At 40.4% G+C, this 13,869-nt stretch overlaps 1 protein-coding gene across 2 annotated transcripts in view; it reads left to right on the plus strand.

Annotated features, from left to right (window-relative positions):
• tln1 (talin 1) overlaps positions 1-13,869 on the plus strand; it is a 57,053-nt gene that overhangs the window by 27,372 nt on the left and 15,812 nt on the right. For both annotated transcript variants that reach the window (XM_085280436.1, XM_085280437.1), the window contains exons 19-39: positions 170-337; positions 479-773; positions 2,756-2,922; positions 3,026-3,154; positions 3,693-3,806; positions 4,388-4,501; positions 5,261-5,395; positions 5,760-5,888; positions 6,043-6,145; positions 8,005-8,213; positions 8,338-8,457; positions 8,869-9,066; positions 9,309-9,448; positions 9,551-9,644; positions 9,866-9,955; positions 10,567-10,689; positions 11,611-11,754; positions 11,853-12,014; positions 12,540-12,680; positions 12,816-12,997; positions 13,651-13,783. In XM_085280436.1, coding sequence (XP_085136562.1) covers positions 170-337; positions 479-773; positions 2,756-2,922; positions 3,026-3,154; positions 3,693-3,806; positions 4,388-4,501; positions 5,261-5,395; positions 5,760-5,888; positions 6,043-6,145; positions 8,005-8,213; positions 8,338-8,457; positions 8,869-9,066; positions 9,309-9,448; positions 9,551-9,644; positions 9,866-9,955; positions 10,567-10,689; positions 11,611-11,754; positions 11,853-12,014; positions 12,540-12,680; positions 12,816-12,997; positions 13,651-13,783 — 3,090 coding nt within the window. The remainder of the gene's footprint in view (positions 1-169; positions 338-478; positions 774-2,755; positions 2,923-3,025; positions 3,155-3,692; positions 3,807-4,387; positions 4,502-5,260; positions 5,396-5,759; positions 5,889-6,042; positions 6,146-8,004; positions 8,214-8,337; positions 8,458-8,868; positions 9,067-9,308; positions 9,449-9,550; positions 9,645-9,865; positions 9,956-10,566; positions 10,690-11,610; positions 11,755-11,852; positions 12,015-12,539; positions 12,681-12,815; positions 12,998-13,650; positions 13,784-13,869) is intronic.

A 13,869-nucleotide genomic window follows, 5' to 3' on the forward strand; every position in this document is an offset into this window, starting at 1 on the left:
TGTAGTATTTTGCTGTTTTGGTAGTTCTTTGATTTTGCTGTGTAGCCATAGGAACTACTATTGTATATGCAAGACAAAGTATCACACATTAGATACTATTCACATTCAATTGACAAGACTTTATTTTCACCAATGATAAGGTATGCTAACTGCTGTTTGCTTTTGGCAGGACATGCTGATGCAATTGGCTAAAGCTGTGGCTAATGCTGCAGCAGCTCTGGTGCTCAAAGCAAAGAATGTGGCCCAGAAGACAGAAGACTCAGCCCAGCAGAACCGGGTCATCGCAGCAGCAACTCAATGCGCTTTGTCCACATCTCAGCTAGTGGCTTGCACAAGAGTGAGAACTCGACTTTAATACAGTGTTCACCGTCTGATAGGGACAACTGTTGACTGAAACTGAAATGTTCTTTTTGCATTTGAGCCAAGCCTAAGGTCTTTCTACTTTTCTGTCCCACCAATAATCCTATCCCTCTTCAAGGTGGTGGCTCCAACAATCAGCTCTCCAGTGTGCCAGGAGCAGCTAATTGAGGCGGGCAAGCTGGTGGCTAAGTCAGTAGAGGGCTGTGTTGAGGCATCACAGGGAGCGACCAATGATGATGGTCTCCTGAAACAGGTGGGCATGGCTGCCACAGGTGTCACACAGGCTCTTAATGAGCTCCTTCAACACATCAAACAATATGCCAGTGGAGGCCATCCCATTGGACGTCATGGAGAAGCCACTGACCGCATTTTGGATGTCACTGAGAACATCTTTAGCTCTATGGGAGATGCTGGTAAGTGAAGGAAGCTAAAACTGTTTCCACAGGATGGCTTTGGATCCTTTTGTAATTTGAAATCTTTATAGGCTTTTTTTATACCCATAAAATTACATTCTCTAAAATGTGTTGTGAAGAATCTTGGTTTCCAGGAGCACCACTGGTTTACCCCAAATATGGAGTAGCATAGTTGAAGAAAAGCTGACACACAGGATATTCCATATATAATATCTATATATTAGAAAAGTCAGCATTTTTTTCACTTGTCACTGTTCAAAATCTTTTTATTTATTTTTTAAGATGTAATGTACTGGCAATGTAATATAGCAGTTTTCTGACCACTGAAAGCGCTTTAGACTACAAGTAACATTTTCACCATGCATTCATACAGTGCTTCATATTATACACTTCAAACTCATCCTCCACCTTATGTGCATGGCAATTTTTGAATCACCAGTTAACCTAAAATGCATCTCCTTGGACTGTGGGATAAGCTGAAGTACTCACAGGAAACCCATAGTGATTCAGTGGGCACATTTAAACTCACAGTGAGGCCCAGCCGGAGTTCTTCTTTCTGTCAGGTGACACTAACCGCTCCACCAGCATGTTACCTGATCATATCTACATTAGTCTAGTTAAAAAAATATTCTCAGACTTCTTTTTAAGAGGCTAGTGCTAGAAAACAGTATGTAAAATCATGTAAAAGTAATTTCGTAATGGTAAGCTAAGTGATTAAAATCTGAGATGATCTTGAAAATGCATTATTACCTTATTATTATAAGTTTTACAGCTTGAAAATAACAAAAAAGGAAAAGAAGGTTTTACAAAAGTTTTACATATACTGTGATCCTTGCGTACTTCTATGTATGTTTCTGTTTGGAGGCTTATGACAAGGACATCTACTTCTGTGAGATTCTTGGCCTGTCTCGCATCAGCTGCTCCTCTAACTATCTGTAATTTTTCAGTAATCTTTGGTTCATGTTTGTGACTGTTGATGCCTCAAAACCTTGAGCTTGTGCCTCTTGATGTTGTCTATAATCAGCAGCTTGCTTCCAGACTTTTCTGTTTTTAACCAGACTCCCATTGAGAAATCAGTGGGACCAGTGGGACAGGTGATATTAGCTATTTGCGATACACCACTATCTGGATTCATAACTGAAGATAAATCCATCCATGAATTTTTCTGGGGCTGGGTCTCCAGGACAGCAGCCTAAGCAGAGAGCTTTGTCTGAGGGAACACCGAGGCCAGCCAAGAGATATAATCTATTACTATGTGCATATTAGTATTGTACAGCACTTTGGTCTACCAGGTGCTATATAAATAAATAAAGGATGATGATGATGATGATGATAATCTCCCCAGCATGCCTCCTTCCGGTGGGACATGGCCAGAACTTCACCCGGGAGGCATCCTTGGGAAAAACACACTTGAATAATTTGTGTTTGCTATATAGTTTGTCCACCAGATGGCAGTCTATAACTTCTTTCCTAGGAACAAATATTTGAAGCACAGCAAACAACTGATCCACATTTATTTGTGAAAATAAAATAGGATTATTTTCGAACTGCTTTATGGGATTATGTTAGTAAGCACTCATAAACAGCTACACATAACTAATGTTAGGGAGATCCATTTATGTTTTGTGAAAAAAAGCATCAGTCTTAAAAATCCTAAATCATTTAAGTTTTTTGAAATATAATATTCTTCTTGTCTGTTATCGTTTAGTTTAACCTCCACTTTTCATGCTAATTATATTACGTTACCTTTTCTACATTCTTAGAACCTTCTGTTTTGTGGGACATGGTTAAGGAGTTGATTATTTAGAAAGAGTTTTTATACTATGCTTGCTCAGAATATTAAAATAATATTTCTTCTTTAGCTTTCTGCCTTCTAAAGATCAATTTATATTCTTCTCACACAACTGTTGGAAGGACGAAATTTTCTTTATTGTTTTTTTAATCATCACATTTTTCTCCATCTTTCTTTTTTGCTACACTAGGTGAGATGGTCCGTCAGGCTCGTATCCTTGCTCAAGCCACCTCTGATCTGGTCAATGCTATCAAGATGGATGCAGAAGGAGAGTCTGACCTAGAGAACTCACGCAAGCTTCTTTCTGCTGCCAAGCTGCTGGCTGATGCCACAGCCAAGATGGTGGAGGCCGCTAAGGTCTGCCTTTGTCTTTTTCTTTTTTTTAAACTCTGTGGATAAGACTGTGTTATCATTTTGTTGATTTGTTGGTTTAATATATAATGTGAATATTTTATCCCAGGGTGCAGCAGCAAATCCCGACAGTGAGGAACAGCAGCAGAAATTACGAGAGGCGGCTGAAGGTCTCCGCATGGCCACCAACGCTGCGGCGCAGAATGCTATCAAGAAACGCCTAGTCAACAAACTGGAGGTAACACCCCCAACCGGTTTGGAAGATAGCTGCCTCTCCCTGAACTTGGTTGCGCTGGAGTTTTCTTCCTGTTAAAAGGGAAATTTTCCTTCCTACTGTCACCGTCATCTGATTGTTGGGGTTTTCTCTGTATTATTGGAGGGTCTTTACCTTGCAATATAATGCACCTTGAGACAACTGTTACTTTGATTTGGCACCATATAAATAGCATTGAATTGATTTACCACAAAAATGCTTTTAAAATGATGTCTGATGCTGATGCAGCTATTTCACACCCAACCACGATCGGTGGAACTCTGAATATTTCTTAAACACTTTAGTACAGCGTCTCTTTTGGGAATATAACTAAGTTTAACTTTGTGGCCTGTCTGACATGATGCTTAATTATAATACTGGCTTCAGTAACTTCCTGTTTTAACTTTAAAAGTTTAACATTTGCATCTTATTATTAGTTCTGTCTGAGTCATTTCCCTGATTATTGCTAGTCTTGTGCTCTTTGCTGTTTTTTTTGACTTGTCGTGTTCCTTTTTTCTGGCAGAACGCAGCCAAACAAGCAGCAGCAGCAGCCACTCAGACCATTGCTGCTGCACAACATGCAGCCTCAACCAACAAGAACCAGGCTGCCCAGCAGCAGCTTGTTGTGGGCTGCAAGGTAAAAACTCAGTACTTGCTTTGGTTTATATAAACATATATGGAACTAAGCTTGCTATGTAGAATCAACAATCAGTGGTACAAACAGTAAATTTCATGGAGGTTTTGGGTCTTTTTTTAAAAAAGATATATGGACAACCTAATATCGTCTTGTAGTGATTGACCCGACACACTGTATCACTTTGAGGAGTATCACTTGAGCTCACTCTCCCACGCCTCCCCTGCAGCTGAGCCACACCTCTGCCACACTCCTATTAATAAACTTGATATACTCAAAGAAATGATAAATAAAAATTACATTTTCTCATAATTAAAACAATGTAAAAAAAAAAAAAACCCAGAGTATTCCCACTAATAGTAAGTACATGCCTTTATCTATTATCTTTCAAATCTGTGAGAATCAGACGATCCACACCAGGTATGATGACTAGAACCTTTTAAAGGAGGGACAGACTGGAGTGTACAGAGGTTTCTAAACCCTTCAAACTGAAGGATCTGAATGCGACTGTCCACCTTAGCAAAGTTATGCTTGTTGTGTTAAGATATTTTTAAAAACTGTATTGTGTGTGTGTGTGTCTCCAGGCTGTCGCAGAGCAGATCCCTCAGCTGGTTCAGGGAGTCAGAGGCAGCCAGTCTCAGCCTGACAGCCCAAGTGCACAGCTGGCTCTCATTAGTGCCAGCCAGAACTTCCTGCAGGTGACTGTCACACCACCAACTTCACTGAGTGACAGCAGACTAACAAAACAACAGAAGAGTATAGCTATGTAACTGTGTTACAGTCATAATAAACAGCCACAAACAGATTGTGGCCTCATTGTTTTGAGCAACAAATCTTAAAACACAGACAGAGTAACACTGTTGTCTGTCACTGGGTTAGAAATCTTTTCTGATGATTTTACTGCAACCTGGGAATTTTCTGTGTCACCAATGTGTCTTTTTTAGGTAGCTAAATCACTGATAACTTATGCCATGCATGTAACCTGGTTGCATCTTTCAGTTTAACCTTTTTTGTGATTTCTTGCCTCTTTGGAACTAAAGGAGACCACCCAAACACATGAGATATCATTGGAAAGTCAAGATGTTGTCTATTGAACACATTTAGTAGTAACTTAGTAGGGTAGCTCAAATAAGTCAAAAGATATAGACCAAAAACTAATTTCCATTATAGAGGACATAAATGAATAGGCTGGGTCTCAGTAGGTTAGGGGGAGATGAAAAAGAATAGTCAGAAACCTGAAAACAATATGGCTTGGCACTGTCTATATTTTCATTGAGTTTTTTTTATTGATTATATGTTTATTTACACCATTATTAACTAGAGATAAGAATGAGGAGATGTAAACGCACTTCTAGCAAAAGTTTTAGGAAAAGCAAACACTTTATAGTCCCTTTCTTTTTTAGAATGAATTGCTTTAAATCAAAACCAATGCAACATGTCTCTCTTCCCTCTACCAGCCCGGTGCTAAGATGGTTACAGCCTCCAAAGCTGCTGTTCCCACCATCAGTGACCAGGCTTCAGCTATGCAGCTCAGCCAGTGTGCTAAAAACCTGGCCAGTGCCTTGGCAGAGCTCCGCACTGCCTCACAAAAGGTAGTACTAATTATATATATTCATCAGTTTGATTCTGAGAAAGATTTCAGCGTTCATTGTACTGTGCTAGCTGGAGTCAGCAAAGTGAGTGAAAGACCTAAGAAACACTCATGCATGTTTGAACTTTTGTGAAATGATATCATACAGGAATGATCTAATTCTCCAGATTTCTTTTTACTGTTTTAGATTAAGAAATACATGAATTTCCAGATTTCTAACAGATGGCCTATTTTTTTGGTCAATGAATCAAGTGAAGCAATTATGGTGTAGAACTTTTTTCTGATTTTTTTTGACTGATATCTAATTCATGCAAGATATAACTATGTTTTATTTAACTAATCACAGATATTTTTGTGTATCTTAGGCTCAGGAAGCTTGTGGACCACTGGAAATAGACAATGCTCTATCAACGGTGAGAGATTTGGAAAAGGAGATTCAAGAGGCCAAGGCATCAGCAGAAGAAGGCAAACTTAAACCACTACCAGGAGAGACGGTAAGGAACACTGAAATAGTTTTGGTTCACTGGACAACACCATGAACGAAGCATAAACATAACATTTTTTTAATAATAATAATTGGTGAGTTATTTTCAAAAGGTAGGAATGGTTGATAATGTTTCTTTCCATGTCTTCTGCTGTGTTGTTCAGCTTGAGAAATGCTCCCAGGATCTGGGTAACAGCACCAAGGCTGTGAGCTCAGCCATAGCCCAGCTGCTGAGTGAAGCCACCCAGGGAAATGAGAACTACACTGGTGAGTTTAACATAACCAGAATGTCAGCTATTAAGTATATTTTTTGTTCAAGAGGAAAAATAGTACAATAAAGCTTTACTTGCAATGAGATGTGACAGGATGAAACGGCAATACGAGTCTGTCACTTTAAAAATGGGTTTGTTTCTGATCCCAGTCAAATTTTTATAGTAGGGCCTTTACCTTACAGCAGCGGTCCCCAACCCCCGGGCCTCGGACCGGTACCGGTCCGTGAGTCGTTTGGTACCGGGCCGTGAGAGTTGAGGATCAGGTGTGAAATGTATGGTTTTCAGGGTTTTTATCGGTTTTCAGCGTTATTTTGTTATCGTTTTTATCGTTAACTTGGTTTCCCTGGGTCTTTTCACGTGTGTTATGAATAAATCTTCTTTTTTTCGGTACCGGTACTGGTTTTATTTTGTTGTATTTATCCGCGACACCTTAAAGGCCAGTCCGTGAAAATATTGTCGGGCATAAACCGGTCCGTGGCGCAAAAAAGGTTGGGGACCGCTGCCTTACAGTATAAAGCACATGTGGCATCTTTTGTTGTGATTTGGTGTTGAGTGATATACCATTCTTAGGGCATAGGCTTTAGTATGGTGTCATCCCATGCTTTGCCGCTATAACAGCTTCAACTCTTCTGGGAAACCAAATCACAACAGCAGTCACCTCAAGCCACTTTATATTGTAAGGCAGACCCTACAATAATACATGCTATGAGCAAGCACTTTGGCGACAGTGGGAAGGAAAAACTCCCCTTTAAAAGGAAGAAACCTCCAACAGACCCAGGCTCAGGGAGGGGCGGCCATCTGCTGCAACTGGTTTGGGTGAGAGAAGGAAGACAGGATAAAAGACATGCTGTGGAAGAGAGTCAGAGATTAATAACAAGTATGATTCAATGCAGAGAGGTCTATTAACACATAGTGAGTGAGAAAGGTGACTGAAGAAGAAATAGTCAATGCATCATGGGAATCTCCCAGCAGCCTACACCTGTTGCAGCATAACTAAAGGAGGATTCAGGCTCACCTGGTCCAGCCCTAACTATATGCTTTAGCAAAAAGGAAAGTTTTAAGCCTAATCTTAAAAGTAGAGATAGTGTCTGTCTCCTGAATACAAACTGGAAGCTGGTTCCACAGAAGAGGGGCCTGAAAACTGAAGGCTCTCCCTCCCATTCTACTTTTAAATACTCTAGGAACAACAAGTAGGCCTGCAGAGCGAGAGCGAAGTGCTATAAGGATATTAAGATCAGATGGGGCCTGATTATTCAAGACTTGAATAATGTGAGGAGCAGGAATTTGAATTCAATTCTGGATTTAACAGGGAGCCAATGAAGGGAATCCAATATAAGAGAAATATGCTCTCTCTTTCTAGTCCCTGTCAGTACTCTCACGGCAGCATTTTTTGACTAACGGAAGGCTTTTCGTGGAGTTTTTAGGACATCCTGATAATAATGAATTACAGTAGTCCAGCCTAGAAGTAATAAATGCATTAACTAGTTTTTCAGCGTTGCTCTGAGACAGGACAAGATGGACAATTTGTAACATTTCTCATGGAATCAACAGAAGAAATAGGAACCAGTTTTGTTTCACTCATTCAATCCTTGCGTTAGGTCCCTGTTTAGACTGAAGTGGTTCAACAAAAAAACAACAAAACAATCTTGAAAATGGTCAAGTAGAATGTCTGGACTAAAGATGAGTGATGCAAAAGAAATGACGAGTGACTCAAGAATTTTGCATTATACTACATTTCAAAATATCTTTTTTATTAATTTAAACAAATTAGACCTTAGGCATTCCCAGACTGTAAATTTTGTATTATGTCTTTCTACGCGCCAAAGTTTCTCTCCTCTGTCCTGTTGGATCCAGGTATGGCAGCCAGAGATGTGGCTCAGGCTCTAAAGTCACTAGCTTCGGCTGCCAGAGGAGTCGCTGCTACCACAGATGACTCAGCAGCACGTAGTGCCATACTGGACTGTGCTGGGGATGTCATGGACAAGTCATCCAACCTTATTGAAGAGACCAAGAGGGCCATTGCTAAACCAGGAGCTGCAGAGAGTCAGCAGAGATTGGCCCAGGTTAGAGCCAGACCGAGAGATTACAAATGCTTTTGTTTGGTAGCTACAGTAGTTTATTTCTGAATGTTTATATGTCTTTCATATAATAATGACAATCATCATGTGCATGTGTTTCTGTGTGAAGGTGGCTAAGGCGGTTTCCCAGGCCTTGAACAGATGTGTGAATTGCCTTCCTGGCCAGAGGGATGTAGACAATGCCATCCGCACTGTGGGCGAAGCTAGCAAGTCTCTCCTGGCTGATTCCGTTAGTACAAAATTAACAGTTTTTAACAAATGTAGATTGTAGTTACTGATAAAAAGATCTCAGGTGAATAGTATTTCACCCTGAAGCTATTCTATTAATCAATCAAGTTCCATCACCTACTGTTTTTCATAATTTTCCTGATCTCTCTTTTTTTCTCTTCTTTTTTTTTTTTACCTGTGAAACACAGTTGCACAGCAAAACTAGTCTTTCTTCTCCAAAATTGTACATATCATGGAACCCTGGAAGACAGTCTTTGGAGACAAGTTAATTGTGGATGCTTGAGGATGAAAACATAATTTATGAGTCAGGCCTAGTTGCTTACAGTTATAACCAAAGTTATAACCAGTTGTAGCCAATATTCTTTTCTATATTGCTACTTGCAGTATTAGAATTTTTTTCTTCCCAACATAGTTCCCGTCTAGTGGAAAGAGCTTCCAGGAGGTTCAAGCTCATCTCAACGAGGTTGCAGCTGGTCTAAATCAATCAGCCAATGAAGTGGTCCAGTCATCCAGAGGAACTACCCAGGACCTGGCCAGGGCCACTAGCAAATTTGGACAGGAATTTAGCAACTTCCTAGAGGCTGGTGTTGACATGGCTGGAACATCTCAGGTCAGTTTGAATGAGTTACCACCAGGCAAACTGTCGTCCAATTTTTTAAAACATGTATTTATGAGTTTTATATCCTCAAAAATGTACTGTCCTTTGTATCGTTGTGGTGTACCACGCAAAGAGCAGACACAGGTTCATATTCCAAGAAGCTGGGTCATCATGACACATGATTTAGGTGAAAAAATATTAATTGCAAAAGCCATAGAGTTTTCAGTGTCTTCACACTTCTTCCTTTCCTCTAGTCTAAGGAGGACCAGACCCAGGTGGTGTCTAACCTGAAGACAATCTCAATGTCATCAAGCAAGCTGCTTTTAGCAGCTAAAGCTCTGTCCACTGATCCTAGCTCCCCCAACCTCAAGAACCAGCTGGCAGCAGCTGCCCGGTAAAACCCCCCCACAAAAAAAACCCCAAACCAAAATAAAAAAATCAATTTTCTGCAGCTTTGGTTTTAACCACTTATCTGTCTTATCATTTGTCTTTGCAGGGCTGTTACAGACACTATTAACCAGCTCATCACCATGTGCACTCAGCAGGCTCCAGGTCAGAAGGAGTGTGATAATGCTCTCAGAGAGCTTGAGGTAACAGCCACCATCAAACAGTTTCTCTTTTTTATCTTTTCTTTAGCTTCCCATGTCCCGGACGCATCATAAAAATCTCTAAAACTGTATAATAATAATAATAATAAAGAAAACCATAAACAATCAATACATTTCAGTCATAGAGGTTGTGTGACACTCAGCTGAGTTGTACAGTTTAACAGTGTGAGTTTGTCAGGAATGTATGCTGTGTTTGTGTGCAGTCAGTGAAGGGGATGCTGGAGAACCCGACAGAAGCAATCACTGAGCTGTCATACTTTGACTGCATTGACAGTGTCATGGAGAACTCCAAGGTACTGTAGAATACACATCATTAATGCCTTTCTTTTATGGTTTTAGTTCTATTTTTTTAGGATTTTCAACATTGGCAGTTCCTGTCTAATTTGGAATAGGTAATAGACTGGAAACAGTAGAAGCGCGGGCTGTTTCTCCCACAGAAAAAAAGAGGACGTGATTCTATCAGATCACATATTCTCCATCTTATTGCATCAGTTTAGACAATGTCATCAGAATCAGAATGCTTTATTAATCCCTAAGGAAATTATGCACATATACATTATGCCTATGAAAGTGTCATGTTTTTTTTTTTTTTTGCTGTGAGCTCCATCGGTTAGACAGTAACTAAAAGAAAATTTCTTGGTAATGATAAAAGATGAAATAAACAACATAATGAGCCAAAGCAAACGTGATACAAGTTTTAATTTCTTCTTGTTTTTCAACACCTTAAACTATTTAAGTATTTAAGCAATTTGTTTCGTCGGCAACAAACTACAAAGCTTGGATGTAGACTACAATGTTATGGTTCAGTCAGTGCTTTGTCAGTGCTTTAGCTTTACTCAATATCATCATTAAATGTGTGATGCTCCACTCTTTGATTTCTGATTCTCTTGTTATTTGTCAATAGGTCCTCGGTGAGTCCATGGCTGGTATTTCTCATAATGCCAAAAACTCCAACCTGCCCGAGTTTGGTGACTCAGTCAGTACTGGCTCCAGAGCTCTTTGTGGTCTCACTGAAGCAGCTGCACAGGTAAAATCCATACTGTAGATTACTGTATTATTGCCTTAAGACAGCAGCTCAGAGGCAAGTAAAGTATGCTGGTAACATGTCTATTTTGGCTTGCTACACACTAGAAGTATTTACATACTGCTGACTGTGGTCGTGAGGTCTCAGAATATGCGCTTTGAGCAAAAGAATGACAAGACCACGGAACTGAAGGTTAATAACATCATGGAGAAACTCGCGGTTCTCCAACGGGAGATTGAGAGACCAGTGTCGCAGTGTGAAAGAACAGCTTGAAATTCTCATGAGTTGTTGCAAAAGAAAAATTACCATCATAATCCGGCTACCCCTTCGGCGCCACCTGTGGGCTCAAGGCTGGAGCCGAACAACAACTCCCTGATAACGACTGTGTTGAGTCTGTTCCTTCCCATTCCCTACAAGGCCACCTGGGTTGGCTGGAAGACTGTTTACTTAGCCAGGCAGGGCGAAGGACACTATCTCAGCTGAACTATGGACACGCACACACATACATATACTGATACTGACGCATCACCCTCCCTACCCCGGATCCAACGCCACCTCCAACGCTTACCTCCCCTCTGATGTGGACATTGGGTCAGCTGGAGGCGCAGTCGAAGATTGCAGCGGTCCCAGATCAGATGTACGCACTGGAAAACGTTCCCATGTTACTGTCTGTGTTTATTGTGCTATGGTGTGTTGATATCTGTGCATTCCTGTATTATCCTTCTGTGTTACACATTTCGATGTTTTTTTTCCTCGCTACCTAGCCTGACCTGTCTCCCCAATGTGATGTTTGTGTATTGTATGTACGGTCGGCAAGGTCTGTCATCTCAGTTGTGGGCAAAAGACCTGCAACTGACAAATAAAGGCTATCTCATCTCGTCATCATCTCATACAATGAACTTATAGGTGATTTTATGTCTCTAGGCTGCCTATTTACTGGGTGTATCAGACCCCAACAGCACAGCAGGTCAGAAGGGCCTGGTAGACCCTGCTCAGTTTGCACGAGCCAATCAGTCTATTCAGATGGCCTGTCAGAACCTGGTGGACCCAGCTTGTACTCAATCCCAGGTAAATGCTTGCCTCACTGCAAGTAATTGTCAGTTTTATCAGATTTCTTTGACTGATTATTGAGTCTGAATGTGATGACTATTACTCTCCCCATGCAGGTGCTCTCCGCAGCAACCATAGTGGCCAAGCACACCTCTGCGCTCTGTAATGCCTGCAGATTGGCCTCCTCTAAAACTCCTAACCCTATTGCCAAGAGGCAGTTTGTCCAGTCAGCCAAAGAAGTGGCCAACACCACTGCCAACTTGGTCAAATCCATAAAGGTTTGTAATAAAAGCCATATCAAACACACATCAGTATCATTCATACACACACACCCACAGCTTGAGTGAAAAGGTTAATTATAATGTAGTGACAAGTATTAATTTACAAACTGAACTACAGTCAATTATGTTTAACTATCATTTAAGAATAGGATTTTCAAAAAAATGTAAGAAAAGTAATAAAAACATGTAAGAAATGTCTTTACTTTTAGTTCTCGGTCAGACATATTAGGGTTGTCGGACATATGTTTACTGAGACATGTCTTCCGGCCTTTATCCAGTATACATCTGAAAGTGTGTAAAAATGGAACAGTCGAATCCACGTTTTCCATAATAAAAGAAAACTAATAAAACTCATAAAAAAGGATTAAACAAGAGCTCATTAGCTCACTTTTGACAGCTATATTATTTAAACCTCTTCTTCCTTGCTACATTACACTGCTCTAGGAGGTAAACAGCTAGTCTTCTAGAACTAAATAGTGCTGAAAAATTCTTATGGAAGTCATGTCTGTGTCCCCTGCATAGGCTTTGGATGGAGCCTTTAACCAGGCGAACAGAGAAAAGTGTAAAGCTGCCACTGGCCCTCTAATAGAAGCTGTGGACAACCTGACTGCTTTTGCCTCCAATCCTGAATTTGCCAGCATTCCTGCTCAGATCAGCCCTGAGGTATTTCCAAGAGCTGCCATTACAGCATTGCTATGACACTAATGTGCCCTGTCATATCATTACAAGTTACAGAATCTAACATCAGGAGATTTTCATATTCTCAGATAGATCCTGATTTGTTATTCTCTGGTTCAGGGTCTTGCAGCTATGGAGCCCATTGTGGCAGCAGCTAAGACAATGCTGGAAAGCTCCACTGGCCTGATCCAGACTGCCCGTTCTTTGGCTGTCAACCCCAAAGACCCGCCCAAGTGGTCCGTGCTTGCTGGACACTCCAGAACTGTGTCTGACTCCATCAAGAAACTCATCACCAACATGAGGTAGACCCTGCTCTGCACACTGGCCTCTTCCACTACTACTACTGTCTGGGCTCCCTCTCAACCATCACACCTAGAAAACAGTGTAACAGTATATTATGTAAATGACCATGCATAATATAAATAATGCATAGATTTACACAATATTTTGTGTTATTTTGTAATGATCACAAAATTATTATTGGCCATTAAGTCTTGCATCATTTTTATGAGTAACGTGTTATTTAACCCAAACTTTGGAATAGATTTGTATCAGACTTTTGAATGACATATATAACATATAAGGGGGGTTGTTTAGTTTATTATAATTATTATAATAATAACTGTATAGCACTTAACACAGAGTTAAAAAAGTGCTTCACAGTTCAAATAAAAGCCACACAAACATACAGACACATAATCAGCTACACCGGCAGGCATTCACTCCAACATAGACACATACAGTCAAATAGTTGCAAACTATGGCCAAAAATGAAAGGGAAAAGATGAAGGGAACACTGACCTGGAATGAAAATTAAAATAATCTAAAAAAAAAAAAAGCCCAAACAAGTCAAAATGTAAAAAACTATAAAAGTAAGAATTGGTTCTCTGCTTAGATTGAGTCAAGCAGGTTATAAGAGTGTGTAGTAATTACACCCTTCATCTCATGTGTGCAGAGAAAAAGCTCCTGGCCAGAGAGAATGTGATGATGCTATTGAAGCGCTAAATGGCTGCATCCGTGAAGTTGATCAGGCCTCTCTGGCAGCCATAAGCCAGCACCTAACACCACGAGAGGACATCTCAATGGAGGTAAACATGCACACTCCACTATTAGTTTTTCACTGACTCTGTATGAATGCAGCAAGAAAATTGAATTGCTGTATCCTATACAAAAT

This window comes from Mchenga conophoros, linkage group LG7 (assembly GCF_057382185.1).
Source record: "Mchenga conophoros isolate Kocher_MC1m ecotype Shallow Benthic linkage group LG7, M_conophoros_male_GT1.1, whole genome shotgun sequence".
NCBI lineage: Eukaryota > Metazoa > Chordata > Actinopteri > Cichliformes > Cichlidae > Mchenga > Mchenga conophoros.